General features: G+C 38.3%; 1 protein-coding gene across 3 annotated transcripts in view; it reads left to right on the plus strand.

Annotated features, from left to right (window-relative positions):
- Positions 1 to 16,284, plus strand: part of SLC41A3 (solute carrier family 41 member 3) — a 55,957-nt gene that overhangs the window by 34,658 nt on the left and 5,015 nt on the right. For all 3 annotated transcript variants that reach the window (XM_060766202.2, XM_060766201.2, XM_060766204.2), the window contains 5 exons: positions 997 to 1,068; positions 3,178 to 3,322; positions 6,453 to 6,599; positions 11,951 to 12,095; positions 14,098 to 14,177. In XM_060766202.2, the coding sequence (XP_060622185.2) occupies positions 997 to 1,068; positions 3,178 to 3,322; positions 6,453 to 6,599; positions 11,951 to 12,095; positions 14,098 to 14,177 (589 nt within the window). The remainder of the gene's footprint in view (positions 1 to 996; positions 1,069 to 3,177; positions 3,323 to 6,452; positions 6,600 to 11,950; positions 12,096 to 14,097; positions 14,178 to 16,284) is intronic.

A 16,284-nucleotide genomic window follows, 5' to 3' on the forward strand; every position in this document is an offset into this window, starting at 1 on the left:
AAGTGGACTGTATTTGTAAAAGTGAACCACAAGGACTATGGTTTTGGCAGCCATCAACAGTAGAATAGACATTATCATGTTTGTGTAGGATGGGCATGGATTGCTTTCCCATTCTTTCGAGCATAAACAGTACTTCTCCCATTATTCATTTATTATTTAAAGTGTTTCTGTATCATCTCCCAGTCCACAGGTGCTTCCCAGGCAACTGACAATACCAAGATAAAAATATTAATGCACATTATAATATCTTCATTGAATGCCATGTTGAACAACACTGTTTTGGTTGCCCACCAGAGGCTTAAAAGAGATGGGATTAACCTAACTTTCTTGGATAAGGAGTTTCACAGTCTCTAATTGCTCTTTCTTGTTCTAGTGATCTGTTTATTATATATACTTATTTGAAAAGAATTAAAATGTTAGGATCCTATAGTATTTTTTCAATGCATGGTGGAGAAATGGCAGGAAATACCAAAATCTGTATAGGGAGGAGAGTCAGTGTTAGATTTTTCAAGTGATACTTGGTGAGACACCAAATATTCTGTTTGTTAGTCTGGACAGGGGTTTAGACTGATCAAACTCTGGCCTGTATGTTCATCTTTTCTTTGTCATTTGTGCTACTACTCCTTTTTATGAACAGTAAAAAAGCCCCACAAAAACATTTTATAGCCAGAGCAGAACAGTTTTGTTTGTTTCCCTTCTTATCTACTGATGAGTAGATTGATATTTTAAATCCTGTCTTGAGCAAGATATTTCCAGTGACTTCAGTCTGTGACATTGTCCTTGACAATCTGGCTCCATGTATCAGTTTCTATCCTGCTCCTTATAGAAAGAAAAGAAAATGTATGCCCTGTAGAGGTCAGTGTGGGATGCTTTAATTAGTAAAAGGAGGCCAGAAGTTCCAGGGTGGGAACAGTGAGCAGCATCTTCAATATTCCAGGTTCAATCCCCTACCATATCTGTTTGTGAATTATAAATGTTTCCTCTTTTGTCTTTGAGGCTAATACCGGAAGAATGGATGATACACAGGAACAGTGGAAAATGGCTACCTGTAATTTGGCCTTGATTCAGGTAAGTACATCTGAACTTTTGCTCAAGACACCTGGATGATATTGGTGACATTCTGCCTTCTGGGATTAGTCCCTTTGTTGGTTGAGCTGACGTCCCCTTCAAGACTAAGAACACCTCCTAATTATACTGTTTTAGAACTATACATTATACTCAGGGGAATGAAATGCACAAACTACAGTCAGGAGTCCAAATAAGCAAGCCCTGGGCTAGGCTTCTGTGCTAGCTTCATTTCTGCAACTGACAATGTGCTTCTATATGTACACTATGTATATTTAATCAGAAGTAAATCCCATGGAATATAATGTATCTTATTCCACTTAGGTGCTCTAGACTACTGCTTCTTAAACTGTGGGTCCTGAACCCAATTGGGTCTCATTTTTTGAATGAATGTCACCTAATTTTAGACATTTACAAGAATCTGTTAACAACAATTTGCAGGGTTAAAAGTGGATTCTGCAGAAAATGCTTCAATTGTGCTTCATAAAAATGAAAAACAGACTGTTTAGCAAGCCTTGCTTGTTATCAGTAAATGTGTGGTATTTATGCCTATTTTATTTGCAATATACCCAGGGCCATGTAAAAGATTTCTTGGACCAAAAGGGGACCCAAGTGGGAAAGTTTAAGAAACTCTGGTGTAGGTGATATTTCACAGAAAGAGCTTTCAAATGCACCCCAGGTATTCCTTGTCTGAGAAAACGCCATCAAATTCATGGCATCACAAAAACTCAACAGGCAACTTGAAGGCACATACATACTGCACCCATGTTTCATGTACCAAAAAAAGCCATATGCAATTACTATCTTATATGTTACTTTGGAACTTCTAGACTTATTTAGATTCTTCTCAAATGGCATAGCATTTTTGAAATACTATTAGCTTTATAGGAATATAACTGAATTCTTCGATAGTTGTGTCCCTCTAGAAATTCATTGTTCTGTATAATGTCATTGGTCAGCATGAGTCTGCAAACTGAGCTAGATTCCTTGGTTTCCATTCTCCCATTGGTTTCCATTCTCCAAAAGCGAACACCCCATTAAGTGAACATTACTATTTGTTGGTGTTGGTTGAATTTATTCCCTGGCCCTCCATGTAAGGGTTCAATGTAGCTAATAATTTACATAAAATCACAGTTCTAACCACACATTTTAACAGTCATAGAAATCCTTTATTATAACCATCTCAATTTATCAATATATAAAAATCACAAATTGAAGTGTCTTCTAAAATGCAATGAAAATAATATAAAAACACAAAAGAAGACATATATTAAATACTTGATTATACCCTAAGAACTCATTCTTAAGAAAACATGGCCATGTTCTAGAAGCATTCTCTCCTGACATTTCACCTGCATCTATGGCAGGCATCCCCAGAGGTTGTGAGACCTCACAACCTCTGAGGCTGCCTGCCATAGATGCAGGTGAAACGTCAGAAAAGAATGCTTCTAGAACATGGCCATATAGCCCGGAAAACCTACAACAACCCATGGTTATTTTTTTTAAAGGGACAATTTGTTTTTTATAATTTTTTCAAGGGAAACCTTCTTTTGTAACTAAATATCATTTTAAAATCAGTTGAGCATAATTGTTCAATTGAAAAAGGATATTGAATGCTCTCAGATACCTGTAAAAATATAACATGACTGTATATTATGGGAGCAATGTCATTATATGGATATGTTTATCACAATTGAAAAGTGACTGCTTAACTCAAACACATTTGTTTTTTACCCCCAGTTTCTTATTAGGGATTGGTTTAAGCACAGGTTTGCTAGTAAAACGGACTTACTGTGCCATGAAATGGCGCAAGTCTAAAAAGTGTTTCACCAAGATGAAATGTTTGGAAAACTCTGGTGTATGGTGTAGAGGTCCTCAATTCTGACTCAAACTAAATTGCCGGGATTCAATAGTAAGGTTTTCAGTGTAGAGAAACACCCATAGTACAACCTATTTAACTCAGTGTCACTTCTGATAGAAAATGTCAGTCTTTATTCACCAGAGGGCAGTAGTGCACTTTCTGAAATAGATGCTAGCCGTACAGACATGTAGTAGTCTTCAGACTATGGTTCCCTAAATCTTTCTGTTCTTTGCTATTTTGGCTCTCTACAGGTTCAGGCCACAGTGGTGGGACTCCTGGCAGCTATAGCGGCAGTCTTTCTGGGTGCTTTGTCCAAGGGGTATGTGGAGCTGAACCAAGCCGCTGTGTTGTGTGCTAGCAGTTTGACAACTGCCTTCATAGCTGCCCTCTCACTTGGTGAGTCTGTTTAAACTCCCTTTAATCCTCAGCCTCAGGGTTTGATTGCCAGTGCTGATAAAAGTGTGTTTCTGTTCCTTTCTGCAAAGGTTTAATCTCTTCTTTGGTAACAGTTCCACAGGAATGTCAAAATTCATCTGGAGTTGTTTTGCGTGCCATCTCTGGAGGGAAAAGCCTGGCACCTGAATTGTATCACCATCTTTCAGATAATGCAGCATCCATATATCTCAGCATGCCATGCTATCCCTACGTAGGAAAGCATATAAACCTAGAAAAATCCCTGACACTAACTCAGAATATTGGTCTGTTTAGCTTAATCTTCTCTACATTGATTGGTAGTGGTTCTCCAGAGTGTCAAACAAAGGTCTTTTATGGCACCACTGGGAAATACCAGAGATTGACTGCAAAGCAGAATACCAATCAGTCTTATTTGAATCCTTGGGATCTAGATTCAGGTTCCTCACATCAATACAATCCTTCCTTGCTAGTAGCATTTTCAAAACATAATCTAATTTGTATATATAAAAAGCTGGGGATAGGCATTGGGGAAGACAATATGGCACAATATAAGGTGCCAAGTCTGAAATATCTGGGGGGATAATGTGATTCATTTCACTAATCAGGGGTAGGGAACTTGTGGCTTTCTTGACATTCTCTGGAACTTTTTCATTTAATTTTGACATATTTTGCAAGAATTAAAGAGAACTAAAATGTTTCTTTAAGTTAAATTCATTGACAAACAACTTTGCTATTTTAAGGATAATTCATAGGAAGACACGTCCCAAGCAAAGAGTTGATGTTAATGAGTGTTAACATTGGTTCCTGCTTTTACCCAAATCCTGTGGCATATAGGCCTTCTTGTGAGAGAGTCCATTGGTTATTAAGCAGGCATGGCTACCTGCTTCTGTGTCTTTATTTGATTGAGTGGGAATTCTATGTTGTATCCAGTATCTTTTTGCAGTTCCTTAAAGTCAACTTTCTCTTTACCTCTCCTTACGATTCTCTTAAGCATTGGAGTTCAATGTGTTTAAGAGGAGAGAATAAGCAAGCAGCATTGTAATCTTGCCACTCATATACATAAATATATATCCACATTCTTCTTAGTATAACAACATTACATAGATATCTCAACTTAGGCACATTATTTTTATTTCATATTGTTCTGTGATTGAGTTTACATTTTTCTTAATAGACTTTTCAAACATTCATCTTCTGAGGAAATTTCTACATGTCAGTAAGGTGTCTATGGAAGAACTTCAGCATCTCTTAAGATGCAACTAAAGGAATTCACATTTCATCTCAAACTGTCATTTATCTATCAAATAGGAAATAAATTTGACATTGTTTAATTTACTACCCAGAGTTAGTGCACTTGCATTCTCAATCTGTTGGAAGCTCTGCCATGTATAGTTTGCAACCTAAGAATAGCATAGTAGGCAGCTGGTGAAAACAGCTGTATGTGAAGCCTTTGGAAGCCGTTATGGATAGTGTGGTTTTGGCAAGCTTTAGGCCAGCGTTGACAGAGATTGCAACTGTTTTTTTGACATTTCTCAGGCAATATTTTTACTGGGGTTTTCTTATCAGGTATTCGATCATTGAACAGGAACAACACAAAATTCAACTGCATTTCATTATGGCTTTCTGCCCTCAGATGTGACTAAGTGCTCTTGAACTGATGATGTATACCTGCTTAGAGTCCAAAGAGACATGTAACTGGGCTTATGTCAAGGCCACTACTTAGATGACTGCTTTTGTCCCCTCTTTTTATTATAGTTCTCAACTAAACAGCTGCTATTTTCTCTTGTCATGACTTTGCTTGGCAAAATGCCCAGATTCAGATTTTGAGCATCTACTTCTAGTTCTTCTCTGTCTAAAGTACAGATATATAATCTCTTTATAAGAAGTAGAGGTGGGAAAAAGGGAATGTGGTAGCACCTTTAAGACAAACTGGTTTTTATTTTAGATTGAGCTTTCATGAATATAAACTCATATTTTCAGATGGAGTACAGAGTGATGTTAAGTCTTTCCCAGGTTGATGATTTTACAACAATGGAAAGACAAATACACCCTTGTTTATCACACTGTTCCAACTGTGGAGTAGCTCTATGAAAAAAAAAGGACAGGGCTCCTGTGCTGTCGCACGCTGGGCCTGTGCATTAGTCTGTACACAGGACATAAATTCTGTGCCCAACGGGACGCCGGGGCTGCCTCAGAATAAAGGCCCTTAGATTCCCCCAAACAGAGTCTTTAGAATGCTTAAAGTAAGTCCAACAAAGTTCTTTTATTAAGGAACAAACAGCTACTTTAACGGTTTTCTTAAGCCTATAGGCTCTTTCAATCTTGTCCACTAGGAACAGGCACTGTCTTCTTAACTGTAACTAACTGATGGGGAAATCCTAGCTTCTAATCTGGGCAGTCTGTACTTGCCTCTGTTGACGTGGAGCCCCTGCACCCGGTACCGACTGCGTCTGGCTTCCGCGAGTGACCCTTGCCTCAACAGAGCTTTGTAGACCTCCAGGGAAAAAGAAGGAGTTCAGGTTGCTGTGATGGCCGGCTGGAGTCCCTCAGCCAAGCTGTGGCTGTATGTCTCCTGGCCAAGCCGTAGGGCTGTATAACCCCGGCCAAGCTGTAAAAGACGAAGCTTTTCTACAGGAGCCACTTCGTTCTATGTCCTGTGCGAAAGGCTCCTCTGTGAGAACTAACTCAAAATGGCTCCTGTTCCCTCCAAAACTCAAAAAGGGGTGGGACCAAGGAACCTAACTATTATTGACAGGTGGCTTACCCTATAAATGCAAATTATAACAGGAAACCCCCTGCTGCAAAATCCCAAGCATGGGATTGTACACAAACATTTAAACACAACAAATAAATCTGGAGCTCCTGGAACAGTTGTTCCAGAACAGCTCCTGTGCATTTAGTAGTAATGCCAAAGAGAAAATTTCAATCATTCTCTCTTATTCACAGTGCAAGAGCACTCTTAAGTGTAGTCTGCCTATCTTACTGCCTCAAGTACCATATCTTCAGCTGTTTCAGGAACAGTATTTGAAGTTATTCCAACGTTTTAGGTAAATGTTAGGAACCTTTTCCAATCCCCCAGTCTCATCCTCTGATCTACCTTTTTTTTCTCCAGGTTTGGTGATGATTGGTGTGATCCTTGGGGCAAGAAAAGTGGGGATCAACCCTGACAATGTTGCCACTCCCATAGCTGCGAGCCTTGGAGACCTGATTACCCTTTCCTTGCTGGCTGGAATCAGCAGCACCCTCTTCAAGTACATTGGTAGGTTAATGAGAAACCTCTGATAAGGGGGGATAGCGTCGTTTGCTGCAAACTATGGCATGTGGTATTCTCAGTGTTTCTTTATATTGTGTTCCTTGTCTTCTGAGCTGACAAGCATCTCACATTTCCATAAAAAAGGAAAACATAGGAAGGCTTTCCCAGTTCCTCCCACTTGTGCTTCAGAATGCTAAAGAACCAATGTTGTGTTATTGTAGATAGCATTTTGGATCAGAACCAGAGAAAGGGGGAATGCAGATAGATAGATAGATAGATAGATAGATAGATAGATAGATAGATAGACAGACAGATAGGACTTGAATTCCACTGGATGACTTTCAGTCAATCACAGTAGCATAGGAAGGAACACAGGAGGTTACCTTGTAATGTACAAGCTCACCATTGTCAGTGGTGATTTCAGGGAAGATTCTTTCATCTGGTACCTTCTGGATGCAAATAATTTATGATATCATTGAGCTATTGGAAATTCCATAATCTATTGGAAATAAGCGCACCATAACCTTATTAAAAAGGTAAAAATGATGTCACATCCATTTGGCAAATGAGAATCTCCATGAACATAAAGACCACCTTTTGAAAACCACTAGTCAAGAAAAGAATGACCTTGTTAGAAGTCAACTCTTTAAACAAATGATATTCATAAGCATTCATGTAATGGCACACAGGTAACTCAGCTGTTAAACTTAAGAACCATGTCTTTAAACTGCCAAGGATAAAGACATGCCACTACAAAAATATATTGGGTTAGCAGATTATGGTTGTTTCTTTGAAGTATAATTTGCAGTTGTGATTGCCTAAAAAGATATACACTCCCTTAAAACCTCTTAGTTAAAGTATGCACTCAGAGATTTAAAAAAACAAAGTAGTCTTCTTTAAAAATAACATCTCAGGTTTACTAATAAACTTCTTGTATATATTCACCATATTAGTCTATTGTCCAATGTCTTTAAGCATATAGATATAGTTCAAACTGTTTAACCGTACTCTCTGAAGTCTGAAAGGAGACAAACTGCAATCCACCTCCATTGAGATCTAATGCAAACTGAATACAACATTGAGTCCTTTGTCTGAAGTCCTTCGCACACCAAAGAGGCACAGTCAAACTGACAAACCAAAATGTACATACAATATAGGTTAACAATTATACACATTTACAAACAGTTAGTGGAGGCTTGGAGGGTTGCTATTTCCAACATGAGCTATGGTTCTTTCCCAGTCCTTTCCTCTACGCCTCCCTGTCTCAAAAAAAGATATAACATACTGGAAAATAATGTTTTTATGTAATACCTTTTTTCAATTATGTAAAAATGTAATACTAGATCAATATTGTATAGGAGGATTTCTGAAGATGTAGCCGAGTATTAGCTGCTCATATCCCAAAGGCTGCCCATGTCCTGTTAGATTCCCATACTTGATACAAAATTGAAACAGTAGCACTATCAATGTTGTTACAGGTTAAACATTTTTCCCTCTCATACCTCCAGTTACAGAACCAGGGAGATGATAAAAAGTCCTTTCACCCTTCCTTGTGAGGCTGCTATACAAGACAACAGGCTTTCTTCCCTATAGCACTGGATGTGAAATTGCATGCTGTTAAAATCTTGCCCAGCTTTTCCCAAAGGGGACTGCACTTCTTTTCTGGGTGACATTGTTTCTGATTAAGACAACATTTGTGATTAAAAGCCTTGATAACTCCATATTTCTAGCCTCAGGCTTTGACTGCACTTTAAAAAAAATAAAGAACAGATTCCAAGAATGCTTCATCTGCCTCATTACCTGCAAAATGTGTTGCAACTGGCCCCATCTTTGGACCAGTTACAAAGAACAGATGGAGAGTCCTCTTAAGAAAGAGCATTAGCATATCAAAAGCCCTGGCAGATTCCCCATTGCTTGAAGGTGCTTCTGAAGCTTCCTTCCTTCTGCTTCTGGGTGCTTCTTGTTTTCTCATAGTACAGCATTCCCTCTCTTTCTTCTTTGTAAAGCTCCTTCTGCTTCTAAAGGTTATTGGAAGGTTACATTTCTTCAGAAAAGAAGAACAGGACGAGTTGATTCAAACTTGAGGATTATCAGCAAGCTCCTGAAGCCAATCTACAAAAGAGAGTAATAAAGATGGCCAAGAAAATATGGCAGTAACTATTTCAGTTCATGTTGCTGGTCCTCTCTATTACATTGTCCTTTTTTGTTTGAATTGGACATTCTGACAGCTATAAGATTAGTTCTGGATTCTTCCTAAAAGTATATGTGGAGGCAAAATTCAGATTCCATGGAACTAACAATACCCCAAAGGAAAAGATCAAAGATACAAAAGAGAGTAAAGCCCACCACATTCTCAAGTTAGGGGTATAGAACCCCCCACAAAAGGGAAAATATATGATTTTTAAAAAATGCATTTTAAAAAACTGAGAGAACACCTTTTTAGGTCCTCCACCATGATTCTGATTTGCCAGATCTTGACTATAGAGATATCATGATTTTTTTTTATTTTAATCAAATCTGTGAAGAATCGATTTTGCAAAAGTTAAACCTGCAAATGTGGAGGAAGCACTGTACATAACAAGAATAAGCATTTAGAAGCCCCTGTAATAACAATAAAGCTTTTCCTTAGGTCCAAAACTAGGATCCCGGTGGCACAACAGATTAAACTGTTGAGCTGCTGAACTTGCTGACCTGAAGGTTGGCAGTTCAAATCCATGGGACAGGGTGAGCTCCTGCTGTTAACTCCAGCTCCTGCCAACCTAGCAGTTTGAAAACATGCAAATGTGAGTTGATCAATAAGTACCACCTCAGTGGGAAGGTAAAATAGTGCTCCATGCAGTCATGTCTTAGGAGGTGTCTACAGACAATGCAGGCTCTTTGGCTTGGAAATGGAGATAAGCATCTCCCCCAGAGCTGGAGATGAAAGGGGAAGCCTTTGCCTTTGTCTTTGTATTCATGTTTCATTATATTTCAAGGCATTGAATGTTTGCCCATGTATATATATATCGTGGAATCAGCTCTGAGTCCCCTCGGGGAGATAGGGTGTAATACAAGCATGTTGTTGTTGTAATTGTTGTTGTTGCTCAATTGCAAGTGTCAATAGCCCTAACAAGGATATCCAATGGCAAAGAATGCTGGAAGTCATAAATGGTGCTCATTTGGTTCTCTCTGGGTTCATCCCACATGTATGAAGGTTAGTTTTAGACTTACCTTCCTTCTCTGTCTCCGGGGTGCACCAAAAGTTCAGGAGACAGTGCCATCAAAAATGAAACATCCCACTTGCAGATTTTTTTCATAACAAAATGTATTTGACCCATTTCTTCTGTGTTAATCCAAATGTTCTTCATTGGAATTGGCACAGACTTATCATAGACTGAATCTATACTGTCATATACTGCAATTTCAAACTGCTTTATATTATCATGATATAATGCAGTTCCATGCAGTGAAGCTGCATTATACGAGTCTGTATTGACCAGTGTAGATGGTGTCCCACTGTCTTTGCTTGAAGAACACTGAATCAATACACACAATCCTCAAGTCCTGTGGCATGGAAACACTGCTATAATGCCTTCCTAATGCCTACCCAATAAGTTGCATCCTTTTTTCACTGCACTGTGGACCATGTTTTCCGACTTGGTTTAGAGATGAAACTCAGGATCACAGAGATTTATTCCCAACAGTTCCACTGCATGGAACATATATGACAGTTACAAAATTAAAAGTAACTCTATATCAGTTGCAGTCAACTATTTTTTACAAACTCTTCCTTCATTTGACATACACGCCATGGGTTGGTTAGTTTACTGCTTTCCTTCACACTGCTTTTAACACTTCCAGCCATGTGCTTGTCCACACAAGCTCTTTGGCTTCATTTTGGAAGTATCAGGTTTCTCCTCTGCAAATTAAGAAGCTAATTTTAGATGTTGGGCCCTTGACTGTGACAGAATTACTTCTTTGATACAGTAATGAGCTTGTTACATTATCCCAGGAGAGTCTTCTGCATTTGGATAAGGTTCCTTAATTTTTCACCTTCAGGTAATTCTGCTTCAGCCAAATTCTTGCTAGCATGATAGAAGGGCTCCTATTTAAAGATTAGCGACAAATCCGATTAGTATACTCTGGAGTGATGTTTACACAGAAATTAAACAAGAAAACACACTGGACCAAATCGAACTAAAGTTAAGTCATGCTTGAGCCTATTGAAAGCAATAGGACCTCCTCCCGCACAAACTCATAAATTTGGGATAGTAGATGACTAGTTGCTGCTTTCTTATTCTCCTCTATAGTTTTGTTTTTGTAATTGTAATGATGTTAAGACCATTTTGGAGATCTTTATGTATGGAAATGTGGGGCATAAATAGTTTTATTGTATAAATCCCCCTTCCTGTTCTCTGTGTTAGGTGGACCACATCTGTTTATTTATAGCTGTATTTATTTCAGTATGTATTTATTTATTATTTACAGTATATTCTGCTTTTCCCCATAGATTAGGACTCAAGTAGCTCACAATTTATATATATATAATTAAAAGTGTACAAAAAGTACAGGGGAATTCCAGATAAGAATCAATCACGTCCAGCTAACACTTCCCAACAAAGGATTCCCCGGGCAGCAACCAGTCAGGCTTTGAAGCTACAAGACCATTAAATGCTAATCAAGGTGGCCAACTGCAACATTCACACTTGCCTCAAGCAGACAAGAATTCTTTCTCCACAGATATATAAAACCCACTTGCCTAGTTTCCAACAGACCTCACAACCTCTCAGGATACCTGCCATAGATGTGGGTGAAATGCCAGGAGAGAATGCTTTTGGAACATGGCTGTACAGCCTGAAAAACTTATAACTCAGTGATTCTGGCCATGAAAACTTTTGACAACACATTGTACAGAAAGAACTTTAAAAGTATTAAAATGGTTACACTAATTACAATATTAAAGCAGTATTTTCCTGAGTCAAAGGTATTTAAAAATAAAATTAAAAAAAGAAAAAGCTCTTTAAAGAAACTTCATCCACTGGACATTCTTCTAATTTGTATTTAACACATTCCGTTCTGCTACCCTATACATCTTATATATCTCCTTTATCCGACAGCTAGTGCTTGTAATAAATAGTGATGGAAGAAAATAATACACATTATCGTTTTAAGGGTATGCAAGCTTTGCTACTTTCCGTATTCTTTTCCTTTATTTAAAACTTTTATATCCCGATCTTCTCACCTCTGTAGAGAGACTCAGACCGGCTAGCTTTATCATTTTCCTTGAAAAACTGAATGATTTTCCAAACAGTGAGATTATGGAATCTCATTGAAATGAAGGTCAATGTGTTAATTTAGGATCTCCTTTTCTTTGGCAGATGTGAGATACCTTTCCCCCATGATCTGTGCCATCTTCATTGTTATGATTCCTCTGTGGATTGCAATTGCCAGGCAAAGTCCACCCATCGCTGAAGTCTTAAAGTCTGGATGGCAACCAGTCATAGTTGCAATGGCCATCAGCAGGTAAACATCCTTTGACAGGGAAGAAGTGTATTGGGCAGCCTGGAACTTGATATACTGAGTTCACTTCCTGTCTCTGATACATGCCCATGAAAAAATGTACTAGAGATCGTTACTAGAGATGGTTTCCTACTGTGTTTGGGGTTTGGGTATGGTATGTTATAATAACAAAATCAATTCCATATAGTTATAACAACATTTTGGGGGAGAATTGTTTGGTAGTCAAAACAACACAATCCACACTCAAAATGAAAATATCAGTAAGTTTGGAAAACAAAAATGTCTTCTAAAAAAGTGGGGAATTAACTGGGATTTGTTGTTAATTCTAATTTATGACCCTCCCCCAGTTAACTTGGCGAGGCTTTTCATTGCTTTCTTCTTGAGCTGAGAAAATGTGATTTATCTTGAGTCACCCAATGGTTTTTCCCATGGCGGAATGGAGATTTGGATCCTAGTTTCTTCAAATCCTAATCCAGCACTCAAAGTAGTTCACCACACTGCCTCTCAGTGAAATACAGTGTCCTAAATAAAGAGAATGACTCCTGAAGCTGTCCACACTTTAATATAATATACAGGTCCCAATGATCTGCTCTAAACATATGCATCAGGCCTGCATGACATATTGCCCTGGGTTATGAGGTTTATTCATGGAGGATGTAATCTTGAGCTCCAGATTATGTTAAAATGTAACATTAGATTGGCCATTTTAGAGGGAGAAGGAGGGAACAAAGAAGAAGGGCCTCAGTTTTTGCCTCTGTGACTCTTCCCTTCTCTTTGCCTCTGTCATCACCTTCTCATTTGATGGCGAAACCACCAACTCCACACCATTCATTTGTGAGGGAAAAGCTTGGCTACATGCTCTTCCTTTCTCCTTGCCTGTGACACCTCCTCCACCTTCAGTAGAAAAAACCCACCAAATCCGCACCATTCATTTCCCTCACTTGTGAAGGAAACATGTAGCTTTATCATGAAGTTGTTATGGGGTCTTCAAAGAGAAGCTAAGTTTCTAACAAATGATGGAAATGAGCTGAGGTCCTTCTTCTTTCTCTCCAAAAAGGACTGCAACTTGCCACCACACTCAAGTGGGAAAAACGAGGCTAATCCACTTTGCTGCTTGCTCTGAGGGAAAGACACCCTCTCACAAACTCTGAGTGAGGCACTTATTTGTGACCCAAAGAGGTGTAGCTTACTTAATTTTAGCCCCTTACTACTGTCAAATTGTGCAGGACTGATATACATGGACCTAGGAGACTGATTTACTCTTGGGCACATCATTGGCTGCAATATGAAGTAATTCTGACCTCTACATATGAATGAATGGTCACCAAATGAATCCCCTCAGATAGAGCTTTCTCACCCCTACCAGCACTGTTATTTTAATGGATTCTGCCATTATTGATATTATTCTGTCAGATTTTGCATTATATCCTTTGACTGTATTTACTACAACTTTCTTCATTATTTGTGCCACCCCATTTCTTCATAGATTTTCCTTTCCTCAGTAAAACATGAGGTACCCTTTATAGTCATGTATACATCTGGTATTTTAATCAAAAATCCATGAGTTAATAAAAGTATTTTAACTCTTATCATCATACATGAGCATATACAGTAATTCTTTCATCTTAAATGCCCCATTCCTGTCCACTTTAGCTTGCCCATCCCAAGTATTGTAGTTATTGAGCTATTGCAATGTTTATACGTTAGATTTTTTTTTGTTTAACTACTTCTAGCTTCCCCTCATTCATCTTTCTCACATTCCATATTCCTGTCATTTGTGTTATATGCAACTTTGGACTTTCCTTTCACCTCTGAGCACACCAATGGTGGAATGGCCTTTTGGCTTGAGACTAACTGCATCATTAGCCACAGTGTGGCTCATGCCTTCCACTGCATAGCATTCACAAATATTAGCTATTTGCCAATGTCATTTTCTACATATATAGTGCTTAGGTAGTGAAGACTAATGGATAGAGACTATATTCATATGTGTTTCTTTTAACAGCCTTGGAGGGCTTATCTTGGACAAAACAATAACGGACCCAAACTTTCAAGGCATGGCTGTTTTCACTCCTGTGATCAACGGTAAGGGGGGGATGTGGATGTAGGAGTATAATCTTACATATTCATACTAATAAAAGGATATTATATTGATTGTGAATTAATGGAGGCTGCAAACAAAATGTATTATCTTTCTCATGATTATAAGACTAAGGATCTCAGTTTTTTCAGTTCAAGGGCAAAATAAGTCCTGATTTTCATATAAAGCAGAAACATCGTGGTGGAAATTGTGCAGTTTTCCACGTGTTGTCCAACTACCAATTGGTTGTATTTCCTAGCAGGTGTAGTAAATTTAGCCAGTGATTAAACATACTGGAAGTTGCAGTTCAGCAATATTTAGAGGGCCTTGCAACTCCCCCCCCCCCCCCACACACACACACACACACGCACAGCATGCTATAGTGTGTAATTTAATATTATAAAAATCTGTAAAATTTAAGTATTCACTCACTAGAATCATGTTCAGTTTCATGATTACATTCATCTTAATTTGGGAGGGGCTGTATCTCAGTGAATTAGATCAGTGCTATATATGAAACTCCAGGCAGGGCTGGAAAAGTCTCTCCTGTGTCTAAACCCATAAGATCCACTGCTGATGAGAGAAAATTATACCTAACTATAGAGATTCTTGGAATAATAACACAAGATATCACTGGAGTATGAACTTTGCAGTTTTTCAGTTATTCTGAACGGTACAAAAAGAGTTTGAGGTTAAATAGAATGATTTGACACAAACATGAAATTCTCTCTGTATAAAGCAATATAAAACTATTTTAGAAAAGGAGTATCTATAATAATAAGATAATACGTGGCAGTGTTTCTGTCACCACCACAGCTCCAAAACCATTAAATGGGTTATGTGAAACTTGGTGTAAATACCAAGATGGGGGGAATTGGATTCAATTTTTATAAATTAATTAGTTTTAGCTAATTAAAATCCGTCTCTAGCCTTCAATATCATCTTCAGTTACTAGATAGCAGGCTTCTGTAAGTACAAAGCTGCAAACAGGCTAATTCATTTCTCCAAACAGCCCCTACACAGCTCCATGCAGTGCTTCCTCCTCCAAATAATTCAAATCATTAAATCAGAATTAGAGGAAGAAAGAACAAGACTTGCCTGAAACCTTTGAAACTGTTGAAAGAGGAAAGAGTAAAAGAGAGAGAGACAGAGGGGAGGTGCTGACAGGTAAGGCATGGCGGAGGTGGGAAATAGGGCAGAACATGGCCTTCTCTGTGGTGGCCCGTCAGCTGTGGAACTCCCTACCTAGGAATATTAGATCAGCCCCCTTCCTCCTGAACTTTCGAAAAAGAGTGAAATCCTGGCTCTTTGAGCAAGCATTTGGAACCACAACATGACCAAAAAACTCAGATCGGAGAATGAACTAGGAACGGCTAAGGCAATGGAACGGTTGAGGAATTTAACAAGAAGACATAGTTTTTAAATAATTTTTATAATTTATTGTTTTTATGGTTTTAAATGCATTGTGATGTTTTTTGCTTTTTATTGATGTATGTCTTTTATATATGGCATCTAATTGTTGCCGACTTGTACGCTGCCCTGAGTCACCTTCGGGCTGATATGGGCAGGATACAAATATTGTAAATAAATAAATAAATAAATTGAATACAGGATGGTATGGAGAGAAAGAAAGATCAGTAAGAAATTTAAAAAAGACAAGGGATGGAAAAACAGAAAAGAAGGAACAGAGGAAAAATTAAAGAACACTTGGTTGAGGGATGGAGACACTCCGGGGGTTGAGAAGGACGGGGTAGAAATACTGGAAACAAATAAATAAATAAATAAATAAATAAATAAATAAATAAAGGGTTTGTAACCCTTATGAATTTTTCTAGTATGAGAGTAAAGCCAGATCTTATCTGAGCTCAGCATTTACATTAAAAGGATATTATCACGATTTTATACAAAACCCTTCTTCCTCCTCTACTCCCAACTCCTATGCATATTCACAAGTAAACCCACAGTCTCAGCATAAGTGCTTCTGACAAGGAATATGAGATTCTATACATATCTCAGACAATACTGGGATGGTTCTATAGAGCAAACCTGTTTGCTGGGTGAGACAAGCAGCTTCTCTACTTAGCCAAAATGAATCCTTTGGAAAGAAGAATA

Source organism: Anolis sagrei, chromosome 2, assembly GCF_037176765.1.
Source record: "Anolis sagrei isolate rAnoSag1 chromosome 2, rAnoSag1.mat, whole genome shotgun sequence".
NCBI lineage: Eukaryota > Metazoa > Chordata > Lepidosauria > Squamata > Dactyloidae > Anolis > Anolis sagrei.